This window comes from Pan paniscus, chromosome 5, assembly GCF_029289425.2.
Source record: "Pan paniscus chromosome 5, NHGRI_mPanPan1-v2.0_pri, whole genome shotgun sequence".
Classification (NCBI taxonomy): Eukaryota; Metazoa; Chordata; class Mammalia; order Primates; family Hominidae; genus Pan; species Pan paniscus.
In genome coordinates, this window is record NC_073254.2 from 118,882,824 (window position 1) to 118,898,137 (window position 15,314).

Genomic DNA, 15,314 nt, shown 5'->3' on the forward strand with positions numbered 1-15,314 from the left:
AAGAGATACACACTGTGTGTGTGTCCCTAGGTGAATAAAAATCCGACTCCTGCTGGCTCGGTGCGACCCAGCTTTTCCCTTACCCCCTCCGTTTCCCCATCTTAAAGCCCTATTGGGAAACGAAAGTGGACACCACTGCCTCCCGCCCCCCACCCCAATCCAAGTCTTCCAAGTGTCTGTGGCCGATAAGAGCACCGAGACCGCCCCCCTGCCGGTCTTCTCTGCCTGGGAGACAGATGGGGGGCGGGGCCCATCCGAGAGAGGGCGGAGGAGGCCCCGGGTGAGGAAGAAGCGGGGGGGTGAGAACTGAGAGAATCTGAATCGGGAGGCGAAGGGGACGGGGAGGAGGGCTAGGAGGACTCCGAGCCCGGGGGAGGGGGAGGGAGCAGCTCTGCGCCAATCAGTGGCGCCGGCCTGGGAGGTTGCTAGCGGTATCCACGTAAATCAAAGGGCGCGGAGCCAATGGGAGGGGGCGGAGGGGGCGGGGCCCAGGCGCGTGCCGCTGCGAGCCGGCGCTGCCAAGAGAGCGGGAGAGAGCTGGAGAGAGCAGGGAGAGGGGGGAGCGCCGAGCTAGTCAGAGAGTGAGCGAGAGCGAGAAGGAGGGAGAGGAGGAGAAAGAGAGCGAGGGCGGGCGGGAGGCGGCGGCGGCGGCAGCAGCAGCAGTAATAGCAGGAGCAGCAACAGAAGGCGTCGGAGCGGGCGTCGGAGCTGCCCGCTGTGGGAGAGAGAGGAGACATAAAGAGCGAGCGAGGAGAGGGAGCCCGAGGCGAAAAAGTAACTGTCAAATGCGCGGCTCCTTTAACCGGAGCGCTCAGTCCGGCTCCGAGAGTCATGGCGACCGCAGCGTCTAACCACTACAGCCTGCTCACCTCCAGCGCCTCCATCGTGCACGCCGAGCCGCCCGGCGGCATGCAGCAGGGCGCGGGGGGCTACCGCGAAGCGCAGAGCCTGGTGCAGGGCGACTACGGCGCTCTGCAGAGCAACGGACACCCGCTCAGCCACGCTCACCAGTGGATCACCGCGCTGTCCCACGGCGGCGGCGGCGGGGGCGGCGGCGGCGGCGGGGGGGGCGGGGGCGGCGGCGGGGGCGGCGGCGACGGCTCCCCGTGGTCCACCAGCCCCCTGGGCCAGCCGGACATCAAGCCCTCGGTGGTGGTGCAGCAGGGCGGCCGCGGCGACGAGCTGCACGGGCCAGGCGCCCTGCAGCAGCAGCACCAGCAGCAGCAACAGCAACAGCAGCAGCAACAGCAGCAACAGCAGCAGCAGCAGCAGCAACAGCGGCCGCCGCATCTGGTGCACCACGCCGCTAACCACCACCCGGGGCCCGGGGCATGGCGGAGCGCGGCGGCTGCAGCGCACCTCCCACCCTCCATGGGAGCGTCCAACGGCGGCTTGCTCTACTCGCAGCCCAGCTTCACGGTGAACGGCATGCTGGGCGCCGGCGGGCAGCCGGCCGGGCTGCACCACCACGGCCTGCGGGACGCGCACGATGAGCCACACCATGCCGACCACCACCCGCACCCGCACTCGCACCCACACCAGCAGCCGCCGCCCCCGCCGCCCCCGCAGGGTCCGCCTGGCCACCCAGGCGCGCACCACGACCCGCACTCGGACGAGGACACACCGACCTCGGACGACCTGGAGCAGTTCGCCAAGCAGTTCAAGCAGCGGCGGATCAAACTGGGATTTACCCAAGCGGACGTGGGGCTGGCTCTGGGAACCCTGTATGGCAACGTGTTCTCGCAGACCACCATCTGCAGGTTTGAGGCCCTGCAGCTGAGCTTCAAGAACATGTGCAAGCTGAAGCCTTTGTTGAACAAGTGGTTGGAGGAGGCGGACTCGTCCTCGGGCAGCCCCACGAGCATAGACAAGATCGCAGCGCAAGGGCGCAAGCGGAAAAAGCGGACCTCCATCGAGGTGAGCGTCAAGGGGGCTCTGGAGAGCCATTTCCTCAAATGCCCCAAGCCCTCGGCCCAGGAGATCACCTCCCTCGCGGACAGCTTACAGCTGGAGAAGGAGGTGGTGAGAGTTTGGTTTTGTAACAGGAGACAGAAAGAGAAAAGGATGACCCCTCCCGGAGGGACTCTGCCGGGCGCCGAGGATGTGTACGGGGGGAGTAGGGACACTCCACCACACCACGGGGTGCAGACGCCCGTCCAGTGAACTCGAGCTGGGGAAGGGGCAGAGCGCGGGGCTCCCCCTCCCCTTCGGTCCTTGGCCCTTTCCCGGCCCTCTTGTTCCCTCTCTAACTTCTGATTGTTCTTTTATTTTTAATTATTATTTCCCCGTCCCTTAAAAAGAAAAAAAATAAGGCAAAAGGAAAGCAACTAAGACACTGGACTATCCTTTAAAGGTAGCAGGTGTAATGATGTGTTTTGACCTTTGCAGGCGAGTAACCAGGCAATGGAGTGGAGTGTCTCCTGGAGAGAGTGAGGAGAGTGTGTGATAGCTAGAAAGAGAGAGAGACAGAGAGATGGCAAGCACTGAGATAAATACCTGGCAAAACTAAATAAATTACCAAAAAGGAAAAAAAAATCCACCAAACCATGATAAACACAAAATGCAGCTTCCTGATGCTTAGAGTTGGCACATGCTGCTGTGTTTATTTATTGTGGATTCCCATCAGGAAAGAGGAAAAAATACACATGTTCTTTCATATAGGCAAAATTTAACCACATAAATTTGCACTGCAAGAAAACTGAAGTTTACATGAACAAATTCATGAGCATATTTTCTCTTTCTCCCCACCGTTAATTTGGGAGTTGCCGTTTTGGGGGATTTTGTTTTGCTTTGCTTTATTCATCGGAGAGAGTTGAAGCCAGCTCTTGGCCACTCTCCATTTCTAATGTTCTTGTGTTGCCCCTTGTTCGTACTGTTTGTGAACTTTGGTTACCTTCACATTCCCCTTACGAGGGTGTAACATCTATTTGTTCCTCTTACCAAAGCAAAAGGATTGGCTTCATACAAAATAGACAGTTCTCTGATTTCAGGAAATGTGCATGGTCTACCCGCTTTATCGAAGGCAAGAATCCGGTTTGGAATATAAAAATAAGCATTGGTTGTTGTTACCAGCCACAAAGTAAACTTCATTTTCAGGCAGTGTTTCTGGGGGAGGTTATGGAGGGAAGAAAAAAGAAAAATCGATAGTGAGTGACTGATTGCTTCATTTTATCAGGCGGGCCCATTGTGAAAGAGCTCAGAGGAAATGTGGAGGTTAAATATATTTCCAGAGTTGTCCAGCAGAAAGAAAGTGGCACTTTGAAGAGAACTAGGGAAGTACATATCTTTAGATATCCCTATATAGTTCTCTACCTTCAGTTTTAGTAACAATTATGAAGAATTATTTGTGCTGACAGCAGCAGTTAAACTTTGTTTCTCTAATAGCTTTTTTTTTTTTACATAAAAAAAGACCCAGGAACTTAATAGTGTATGCATAAGACTGTGTTTTTTAGCACACAGATACCCACAGCATACACTGACGATCTCCACGCAGTAGACAGGTTTTGTCTTCACTAGCTCATTTGTTTATCAAGTCATATTTAGGGTCCCACACCCTCTTTTCCTGTAATTTATTGCAGAATACACCACTTTGACTTGGACAGCTTTCTGCCCCCTCTTTCACTAAGGAAGGCAAATGAAGTGAAAAAAAAAATGCCATTTTCAATCCTTCCTTTCTCCCCTTTGTTAATAGTTTTAAGTGAATTTTTGACCTTATCTTGATGGAAAACGGTTAACTCCAAACACAAAAGACTCTACTGGAAAGTGTAGGTGAAAAAACTTGTAACTGTATTGAAAATAAATACCATTAAACTGTGATCAGTTAAAATTTAAAAGAAAAATCAGCACAAAAGGGCGCTAAAAGGGAAAACACTTTTTATTAATCTTAAAAGTTTGGGGGTTTTTTTCCAGTTAGGTATTAGATAAATTTTTATTTTAAAAAATGAAAGTCTCACTACCATAAAATTATGGTTCAGCATCAGATTAGCATTGCACTCAGTAGTCTTTAAGGTTTTAGGAAATATGCTTTATATTGTCTTTTCAAACACCTGTGATTGTTTCATTTTCCATGTTTTTGCAAGATAAATGGTGACTTATAATGGGCATATTTATTTGCCTGTATTTCATTTCCCCCAATGAATGTCACAAGGAGATGGGCACCGAGCTGCTTCGGGTGCATCACGCTGCTCGTTCCTGAGGTATGGGAACTGGCCTTTCGTGAAGCTATCCAGAGCAGGGCAAATAGCCACTGGTAAAGGGAGGAAATGAATTTCCAGATACTTATTACCAAGTAGGTAAGGTCAGAAGCTGGAGTTCAGAGAATGTGTCTACAGCTTCTCTGACTCTTATAGGTTTACTAAGATGAAAGTTACCACTGAACCTTACCACTATGTATATATGTTTAATATCTGTCTTTTGAAATGCAGAAATAGTTTAAATGTTTCTTTGTCTATTTTTCTTTTTTTTTAATGCTACCCAGGGAAATATTTTCATATCATTTTTAAGTGGCCTGCCTCAATGTATATTTATTTCTTTTGAAACAAAAAGGTTCTGGAAACTGTTTTTCTGTAGCTTTAAATGAATAGGTGAGCAAAATCTATATGGGATGTAATTTTTTTGTTCAGTCTCTTAAAAAATACTTTGTTTTGGTACATTTGGTTGTGCTTGTGGGGAAAATAAAAATGCAGAGATCCTTATATATTTATGTTAAAGTAATATTTTATTATCTACATAAAACAGAAATGCACAATACCTTCATAGTTTGTTCTAATTATTGAAATATCTTTATTTTATTTTTAAAGATAGTGCCAAGTTTTAAGGGGGGAAAACCCTAGACCTTAAATTGACTGAGTTGAGTTGTGTGTAAAACACTTTCCTTCCTTTATACTTCATAAAGTTTTGGAATAAATTTTATGCATATACTGCCAGATTTGATGTTCATAACTTTCAGAGGCTTTTTTTTTTTTAATGGAGACTACTGGTCTAATTCACTTTACTTTGCAAAAACTATCAGTCCCAAATCTTTCAGTCACTATGCCTGTAGCATTAAATTGAAATGGTCATTGGGTTTGAGCTTCAATTTGCTTGCCATTTCATGGTCCTACAAAGAGATGTTTGTCCCCTTTAAACATATGCAGATATGCCTGCATCTTCTTTCCAGGTTAACTATACCTTATTCGATTGTGCTGTTTTGGAGAACATCAGTGGAACTAGGTGGACTTTGATCTCTACCCATAGGTCCTCAAATAATTTGGGATCTACAGAAAAGCAGGATTTAGTAGATTATTATTTTTAATAATTTATAAATATCTCTTAACAAAGAATAACCCTGATAGTATACTATTGTGTGTTTACTAAATGATTAGAAGTAGATCCTATACATTATTCCTGTTTGGTTTGCATAAAAAGATGAATTTTACAATGGTTTATACAATTGTGTCTATTTTTCATTAGGCATACAAATGGGCTTTAAAGCAAGTAAAGAAAAAAAAAGAACATATGGGAGAGATTCAAGCCGTGATGCTAATAACAGATTGTTTCAGACAATCTTAGATGAAACAGTACCAAAATCCGTTTTAAGGTTAGTGAGAATTTCAAGCAGTGTTGGATCAGTTTACAAGTTTGCTGATGTATTTAAAGCCCTCCTTGGAACATTGGTTTAAGTATAAATGTCCATTTTAAAAAGTAGTTTCTGGGCTTATTACATCTGATCATCTTTTCTAACTCCTAGTCAATATTACATGGGTCTCAAACAGATTCCACCAAATGATCTTATCAATAGTCTGAACAAGAAGTGACAGAAAGAAGAAGTGTTTTGTGACCGCAGACATGCTGATGGGTAAAATGTTTAAGCTGGGTATAGATTTGAGTTCTGGGTCAATATTCTCCTCCACTGCAGGCAGAAAACAAGCAGCATCTGCCCTCTGCAGGGCATTTTAGTGGACCTTGAGAAGGCATTTTTGTTCTTAGCCACAGGGGCTGCTGAGTGGAAACCATCACATGTTAAACGTGCACACCATGGTTTTGACCCATGCTTTCTGTTCAGATCCTAAGGCTACTCGAATAGTTGCCACACTGGTTTGGGGAATGTATTACACACTAAGGTGGAAAACCCCATCACTGCCACTGGGAGAAATTTCTGGGGCAGTTGCCCCTAAGATGTTGGCTAGCCGTCACAACAAACCCTTTCTTTCTCCTAAGACAATGCAGAATACAGCTATCCCAAAGACCTCCTGTGTTTCTTCAAAATATGTTACTTTTAAAATTTATGTAATAATGTAGGGGAGAAATGACCATGTGAAAAAGAGTTATGTGAAGGTCAGATGGAGGGAATAGCCACAAATAATATTACGTTTGGCCATCCTAAACATTCTCGGTTCCCACGAAGTAGCCGCCTTTATATTTCAGATGGTAGCAACAAAAGCACTGTTCTCTTCCTCTTCCCTTCCTGCTCCTACCAGTGGAGGCCACACACTGGTTGGCAAAATTTCTGGTGAAATGGCTTTGGTAAAGACACTCATCTACCTTCTTTTTTCAAAAGCAACTAATAAAGAGATGCAACAGCAGCAATGAGGGAGGGGGTGGCATTTGGGTGCATTGGTACCTGCATGTATGTCTATATGCTGCATTCATTTGCTTTTCACTTGCCTTACTTTGGAGGCAGTTTGAGTAGTGCTGGGGAGCCAGGTTAAATTATCTTTCTATCACTAGTCTCTGTGATTTGTCTTGGTTGAATTTTCAAACAGTTTATAGAACTCTGTTCTAGATTCTATTGAATTTCAACACAAGTTTAAAAATCAGGCAAAGAATGGAACTTGTACGGAAAAAGAAAGAAGGCTGGTGAAGTGAGGGTCAAAGGTAAAAGTGATTCTTTGGGTCTGCTTGTATATTTCAGTGAGTAGGGCAAAGGACAGTGTTTATTTTAAATGAAAGAAAAAGATGCATCTTGGAGTACTATGAATCTTGATATTATAACTAAATGGAATGTACAACTAAGTTTTTTATAAACATTTTCCCTGTTTAGGAAAGTTTACTTTTCAATGATGCATATTCTTTTAACAAGGGGCAGATGGCCATAGGAAAGAATCAGGGCTTCTGCTACCTATTCCCACCATTTGATTCAGGATGGGAAACAAGGCAAAAGTGGCAGGGGCCTGCCACCCAGCTAACAAATCATGGAATTAACTGACCCAGGTTTTCAGAACTGGTCCTGTGTTATTTTAATGCCTCCTTATCAGGCAGGCATGAGGGTACCAGAAAATGGCTTTTTTCATTTTCCTAAGGCCTTGCTTGGCTGATAAGGAGATAAGGAAACAATGAATATTTTAACATTTTTCTGGTGTTTGGTGGGAAACTGGGAAATTTGTTCCCTCCTTTAAAAGAAGAAAAGTTAATAAACTTAATCATATAGTACCTTCCTTTATCTTAAAGACACCTCTGCTTGACTTAGCTGTTAGAGGTTTTAGAAATAATTTAATATCCCATCAAAACAATCCTGGCCTCTTTTATTGTTCCTAGAATTCTGATTGTTGGTGAGATTAAGTTGCCTTTCTTTTTTTAAAAAAAAAGGTCTGAAATGTTATTTAATACACCAGTAAAAGTGCATCTATAGCCTAAAGTTTATTCCTTCCATGTCTTTCTGAGTTTTTATAGCTCTTTGTCTGGGATTTGGGGAGGGGGGGACTTCCATATGCGGTTTGTGCGTGAAGAGCCTAGGCTCTGGAGTGGTCTCTAGTTGGCGGCAAACAGCTCTCTGCTCTCAGAATGGGGAGCTGTCATCTAGAAAAAAAGAAGGAAATAAATCCCCCACAAAGACGTAGTTGTCACCAATTTTAGGAAGACAGGGGAGCACTAGGACCCCATCTGAGGGATATGGAGGGGATTTTGATTGTTATGAATTGTATAAGATTAACTCTGTGTGTCGAGCGACGGCAATAGGAAATCTCACTGTGGACTAAATTTGAATTTGCGTCCTTTTTTATTTGGGTAATGTATTTTTCCTCCCACCAGTGTTTCCTTTGGGTTTGTTGTTTAAAAAGGAAAGAAGGAAAAAAAGGCCACACAACAAAAAATATGGCCACAGAGACTTTGGCAGGAGGATGGGAAAAAGAAAGTTTCTTGTGGGTTTGTAACACAAATTAGCCATTGTAAATCACTGGGCTTCAAGGTTCAGGCAAATCTATGTGGAAAGTGTTAGGAGTTCTTTTCCTCCTCCTGTTAAGAAATCTCATTTCGTCAGGGGAACTGTTATGTTCTACAGCACATGATTCTGGAGACAATTATTTGGCATTAATAACTTTTTGTTGATGTTGTTCCCCTAACAAATATTGCTTCAAAATTGGTGCAGCACCTGGACAAGGCGGGCGAGTGTGCTGCCGGCCAACATCTGCTCCTTGCCCAGTCGCAAAAGAGGTGCCTTGGCCTTGCCGCGCACCCCCCACCTCAGGGACCCTGGCCGCTGTCGCGAAGGCCCAGACAGCCTAGCGCGGGGAGGAGAGAGACAGGGAAAGGAGCGGGGCACTCCCTGCACTCCCAGCCCCGGCCTTCGCTCGGGACGCTGCCAACAGCCCCTGAGTTCCTGCCTGGAAATCAGGGATTCTCTGCGGCTCCCCAGGCTTCGACGCCCGGACCCCCAGGGGAAGGGTCAACAGCTCGGACGTCGAGCTGTTCCACTCTCTCGCTTCCCAAGGAAGTGGGCTAGGGGTAACGGGCACGGTTGGTGGGTTTGCCCCCCAGGAGAGGCTAGCGGTGGCGATTAGGAGGAGTCCAGATGTCTTGGGTATAACCGTCGCCCCGGGAAAGTGGGATCTAGACGCAGGAGTTGGCAAGCCCTCTCTGGGGGCACGCGTGGCTGGGGCAGAGGTGCAGTGGGCCTAGGAGTGACAAGGGTTCGAGGCCCGGAGGAGAGTCTCCTAGCTTTTTGCCTGCCCGGCTTTTCCACTTGACTCTGCAGAGTCGGGCCCAGGACATTGCACCTGCATGGCAGAGGCAACTGTGGAAGATGGTGCCCCAAGAGAAAGAGGGAGATGAGACAAGTGCAGGAAGACTGGAGAGGAAAGGGGGACAGCTGCCCAGGGAAGTACAGTAATCTGGGCTTTTCCTGCTTTTTTGAGGGGGGCGGGCGGTATTTGCGAGAATGAAGGGGGACAGCTGAGAGCTGGGGAGCAAAGTTCTGAGGCAGGTTTCCTTCAGCTCCCACCCATCAAACTTCTGGGTGTTTCTGACCTCAGCTCCCTGCTTCCAATGAAGAGGAACCTACTCTTTAAGAGCTGAAGCACGGGGGAAAACGAATTCTTAGACCCCCTGGAAACCACTCCCCTGCTGGGCCTAAAGTCAGTTCCCTAGAGAAGGGAGCCCGGGAGACCCTCTGGGCACCCCGGCATCTCAAGCCAGAGCTGAGGGCCCGGAAAGTGAGGGGCCGCGCCTCAGTACTGGAGGCCTAGAGTCCATCTCCGCGAACTGGGGGCTCTCAGGGCCCGCAGAAATCCCTCTTAGCCCTCCGAGGCCCCTGGAATGAGTCGCCCCAGGAGAGGAAATCACTCAGCTCTGAAAAGCGTCGCAAACGGGCGGTGGGAGAGTTCTAAAGCGGCCTTTCACCTCTCGGAGGAGGTGAGGCCGAGCTGGGGATGTGCGGGTTTGGGGCCCAGAACTGCACCGCAGGGCCGCAGAGGCGGGAAGCTGGCGGGAGAGGAGTGGGAAGGCGACCAAGGGCAGCAGCAGGGGCTCCTGCGGGGCGCAGGTCTGTGCTGGCGCCGGGCCTGGCCTCTGCAGGCTCGGCGGAGCCTCCCGATTGCTCCCGCCGCACCCGCCCGCGGCCACTCACCCGGCCCCGCGGCCAGCCCGGGCGGGGTCGCACGCAAACAAGGATGCTTCTATTTACTCGCCTCTGCCTGTAGATTTCTAAGACATTCAGCAGGCACAATCATTAAACTAATTTGTATTTGATTGTTTGGGCGGACGGAGGGTAGTTTTATTGCACTAAGCATTCAAGCAGGCACGCATCGCTGATTACCAGTATACATTAAATAAAGTTGTTTGTACACATTGTCTTACCACATATAGGCAGAGGCTTATTATTCTAATTACTCTAATTAGTGCATTGAAATGTTTTCTACTTGATTTGAGGAGACAGTGATTAGTTCTATTACTTCTTTTAACTCGTATTTTATGGAAAACTGTTGGTGCATGTTCAAATTACTTTATTTGCCCCTGGAATATAACGCTGACCCAAATGCAGTGAACTGCACGGCCCTTGTGGGGCCCCAACTTTGATGTGGGCCTCGGCTTGGAAGAGGCGTCTGTTATTTATTATTTCCCTCCCACCAGCGTAGCCTGGTCTCCCAGCGCCGTGCCCGCCGCCCCCGCCCCATCCTGCGCCCCAGATGCGCGCCCCGCTTGGACCAGTCCGAGCAGAGGGGGATCCGAAATCTGCTCGGACGCAGCATCGCTGGCCGCCTGCCCCACTAGTTCCCCGAGTGCGATTACTTTTTAAAGGCTCCTTTAAGCATATTTCCGTGAATCTGTTTCTTGTGCTTTAATGTTACTATTAATTGATAAGATCAGCTCATCAAACATACTATTTCGATAGGGAATTGTAATTAAAACCTTAATCCTGTTTGAGACTTTCTTCTCTCTTTAAATTCCTTTTTCTTATGAAAGGGGTGCAAAGTTCACTACAAAAAGTACTATAACAGGGAGATTAATTCGTTATCTAAATAACAATCTTTGCTATTGATCCAACGTACTTTCCGCCACCTTTTGTGTTGGTCCGGGAGGCCCTTAAAAAAGAGAATATACAAAGCAGAAGATCTGGACCGAGCCCCACCGACTCCGATAGACTTGGGAGAGCGAGGGGATCCGCGGTCCGCCCCCCTTAACCACAGTCTGAGGAAGCTTCAGAAGTGGGTCCTGGCCGTCCCAGGCGATGCCACTGGGGAAGCGCAGCGCTAGAGCCGCGGGCCTGGGAGCCCGGCTCCTCCACAGTCCTCTCCCCTCGCAAAGGGAGATCTGCTCAGTCTCTAGGTAAATATTCGACCGATTCTGCTTTTACTTTTAATATTTAAACTTGGATTATCCCGTCTCCAAATGCGCGTTCCTAACCTTTGCCAGTGGCTGGGATGTAATAAATCCTGGCGGGGCCGGGGCGCTCAGCCTCCCCAGGTCGCGGCCGCTGCCTCCCTCCCCCGTCCCGCCCCGCCCCGCGGGCCCCGGCCTGTCCGCCCCTCGCCGCCCGCAGCGAAAGCCGCGCCGGAATGAAATCAGCGCCTCCCCGCAGCTGACGGCTGAGCATCCTGGGTGCTGGCAGGCGGGGGAGGCCGCCCTTTATCCCGGCTGAGGAGTCCTCGGGGGCTGCAGATGGAGCCGCGGCTACCCGGAGGAGAAAGAGCCCGGCTTCGTGGAGGCAGCAGCACCCAGGCATAGGAGGGGGTAGCGAGTGGGGCCAGGGGCCGGGAGGTTGGGCGGGGTCTATGGTTTGTATGTGTTGGGTGGCGGGTCGGGGAACGTACCCTTTCTAAACCTAACTCCCCTCCTCGCTAGCCCTTTTAAAAAGGTGGTGGCCCCAGTTTGAGAATAAGCCCCAGCGTCTCTGAAGCCACGAGGACCGTTTGTGCTCCCAAGTCAACTCAGTATTCCGAGATTTTCTTCTTTTCTAAGAGCTTCACCCCCTCCCCACACCCTCCTTCTTTCCGTCTAACAAAGTCTTCTTTCCCCCACGCACAGACTTGTTATGTAACAAAGTCTCCCAGGCGAGTTTAACTGGAGAATAAAGGACACCCTAGCCCCACCCCTCCTTTCCTCTCCCTTCCCTCCTTCCTCCCCGCTCTCTTCCCTCAGTGCATCTGTTCTCCAGGACTTCTGTTCTCGCACCCAAGAAGGCGGCGGGCCTTAGCCGAGTAGAACTTTGGCGCCCCACAGTGGCATCGGCTCGGAACTACCTTTGATTTTACAGCCTCCCAGTCAGCACAACTTTTTGTTTCAGATCCAATTCTCCTTCCCCTTACTCCTCTCCTTCCTCACTCTACATTCTTTCCCTCAACCCCTCCTAGGCAAACACTTATGAAGGTGACTACGCATATGACCCCTACAAGGGTTTCTAAACATTTAGTTCTAGGTAATTCCTGAGTAGATATTTGAAAAGTTTAGCCAGAAAAGACACTACGTTCTATACCAGAAAAGTTCCCAAAGGTAGGAAGAAAGAATCACTTCCCCAGTTCCTTAGTTCCTACATGTTGAGGCTGTAGCAGATAAGTCTTTAGTCTCTCTAAGAAGCCTCAGCTTTTGGCAGGCATTAAGACCAGAATACCAGGTTAGAAGCCACGGTTAATAACAGGTACAATGCTTCAATCAGCAAAAATGGAGTCCAGCAAATGCTATTTTAACCCAGCCCAGGTTTCATCAGACACTTCTTGCTCTATAGTAGGTTTGTTCAGTTTTACCACTCAAAAGTGAGTTTTTTAAAAAGTGGATCACTTGAACAGAAACTCATCCATGGAAGAATTTTCCAGACTAGGGAAAACATTCCCCTAGAAACTCCCACCAAAGGTATCAGTTCAGCCTGTGGAGCTGAACTTTGCTTCCCTCAGAGCCCAGTGCATTTGTCCTCCCATACTATGGGCCATTTGCACCATGAATGTTGTTTTCTCCCTCCGCCTTTATCCAAAGTAACACGACAAGGAGAAGAAGAGAAAGGACATGGACTTCAGGCAGATCCCAGCAGTATTAATGGAACTGGGCAAAGGATTTGCAGTCAGAACACATGTGTTTGTCTATCCTTCTATGCTTACTAACCAGCAACGGGGGAAAGTCAGTTGACATCTTCAGATCTCAGTTTTCTCATGTGCAGAATGTGGATAATATTCCTTTTTAAACTTTGCAACAGGGTTGAAGTAAGGCTCGGATGAAATAATGTATATGAAAGCATTGTATAAATTACCGCAAATCCAACCTGAAGCACTACTGTTGCCAACTCCAATGGAGGTCTTTGCTGTGACTAATAAGAAATGTTTGTTGTTTTGTTTTTTGAGACAGGGTCTCTCTCCATCGCCCAGGCTGAATTGCGGTGGTGCAATCATAGCTCACTACAGCCTTGAACTCCTGAGCTCAAGGGATCTTCCCATCTCAGCCTCCACAGTAACTAGGACTATAGGCATGTGCCACCATGTCTCACTTTGTTGCAGAGTCTGGTCTGGAACTCCTAAACTCAAGTAATTCCCCCACCTCGGCCTCCCAAAGTGCTGGGATTATAGATGTGAGCCACTGTGCCTGGCTTAAGTAAATGTTTTCTAACTTAAAAATAACCATATAGCCTTACGTCTATTTGTGTGGGGGAAGAGAAATGCAGGAACAGTCATCTCAGTTGCATTATCCAGGGAAGGCACCACCGATTCTGCTTAGCTTTAAATTGGGGCTGCCACTCAGGAGACATTTTGTGTTTAGCATGTTCAGGTCCTGACTTGTAGCTGAAACGATCAGTCGGGCCCCTGGCGCCACATACCAGTGACTGCAGCGACTGTAGCTCCTGTGATGCGATGGCTAGCCCCGTACTCTTGCAAAGCACTCCATTTCTTCAACATCTTCCAAACTCCTGACGTTTATAGTGTCCATCTGTGGTGTCATTTATAGCAGCCTGGATTAGGAAGAGAATACTAGGCTCATGCACTTAAAACCAAGCACACACACGAAACAGCAGCAGCACTAATCACCCGCAGCTTTTCACGAATCCACACACGCCTCCCGTCTAGAGAGCCCCAGTGGCCCAGGGCCACATCCCTGGACTTGGAAATCAGGACGCTGTGGATCCCACAGGCGCCCCGCGACATCCTGGAGTCGCCGGGAGTGGCGCTGCGGTGAAAGCCGGTGCCTAGAGTGGGCTTAGGGGTCCCATTCCACTCGGAAAGTCCTCTCACCTCCCCAAGGGCCATTCTGCCGGCGCAATGTGGGGGTCCCTCCGCCACTCGAGCAGAGCCTGCCTAGGCCAGGCACCCCTTTGGGTGAGAGCGGAGGGCCCCTGGGACGCCCAGCCAGGCCTGGCGTCTGGGGAGCCAGGGCTCCTGTGTGTGTCGGGCAGGCTCCGATGGCCGAAGCAGGGACGAAGGTACGGCTTCGCTGCGGGAGGCTAGAGGGCTGCGCCTGCGCCCTCCCGACCTCCCTCTTGCCGCATGAGCAGCGCAGGGCCTCCTGGGCTGTGCTGGGGTCAAGAGTTATGAACACTTCGTGTCCTCAGGAGCTCACGGGGGTGACGAGAGGCGGTCTGGGTCTGAAGCCGCTACACAGAGGGGAGCAGTGGGGCCTCGGGGAGCAGCCGGGCCTCGGCTTGGCGGCTCCCCCCGCCACCCCGCCACCTTTCAGGACCCAGGCCAAGCCGCCTCACGAAGACCAGGAAGCGGCCTCTGCCGGGAAGCCACCTGCAGCCTATAGTCCCCTCCCCAAGCGGCCCCAGCCCGTGCTATCTCCTACATAGTTGCCTTCCGAACGCCTGGAGGGCCCTGACCCTTCCGGTGTTCCACCGCAATGGGGTCGGGGGGAGAGGGGCGGCTGTGGCTGCCTGAGACCTCCAGGGCAGCGCACATTACGGGCGGGAAAGGGAAGTCAAGGCAGGAACCAGAACATCCAGGGAGAATGCAGGTCTGACATGAGCCAAGGCCTTGGCAGTAAAGGAACTTTCACCAGGTCGTGGAAAAGACCAAGCCACTAGCCCCAAAGAGCCGGACTTCTCGCCAAGCGCCGGAGTCCCTGAACCAGGATATGTGGGCACTGCTCCCTGCAAGGTGTCGATAATGCAGGTACGTGAAGACACACGCATTTCCAAAAGAACAGATCTAAATGCAGAACTTTAGGACTCTTAGAGTAATCAAAGTTAGGAGGTGATTTAGCAATCTCAAAAACAAAAAAGGAAGAATGCTTTGGCAGAAAGAAGAGAGAAGTGGAGTAGGCACTCTGGGTAGGAGGCAACTGGCACAATGTGAGGCAGGAAGCAGGAAAAGGCAGAGGGCGAGCAGGTTTGCTGGGCTGGGCCGGGGAGCAGGAGCTGGCACCTGGCATGAGAGGGCTGCTAAGGGAAACAGTGTATGGAGTTAATTGGTAGAGGGTCTGGAAGAAGTTTTAATTAGACTCAAAAGGCAATTAAGAGCCATCGTAGAGGGGGAGATCCGATGGAAATAATGCTCCTGGAAGGAAGAGAGTTGGCACAGTGCATTGGATAGGTTGGAAAGTGGTAAGGATGAAAGCAGGGAGGTTAACTAGGTAGGAGGTTGCTGGTGTAGATCTGACTCAAAGTGGTCAGTCAGGGAAATTTGAAAAGGATAGGCAAATGATTG

At 49.4% G+C, this 15,314-nt stretch overlaps 1 protein-coding gene across 1 annotated transcript; it reads left to right on the forward strand.

Annotated features, from left to right (window-relative positions):
• The first annotated feature begins 453 nt into the window (after positions 1–453).
• On the forward strand, positions 454–4,941 carry POU3F2 (POU class 3 homeobox 2). The gene has a single exon (XM_034962562.3). The coding sequence runs from the start codon at positions 832–834 to the stop codon at positions 2,161–2,163; it is 1,332 nt and encodes a 443-aa protein (XP_034818453.1). The 5' UTR covers positions 454–831; the 3' UTR covers positions 2,164–4,941.
• The last annotated feature ends 10,373 nt before the right edge of the window (positions 4,942–15,314 follow it).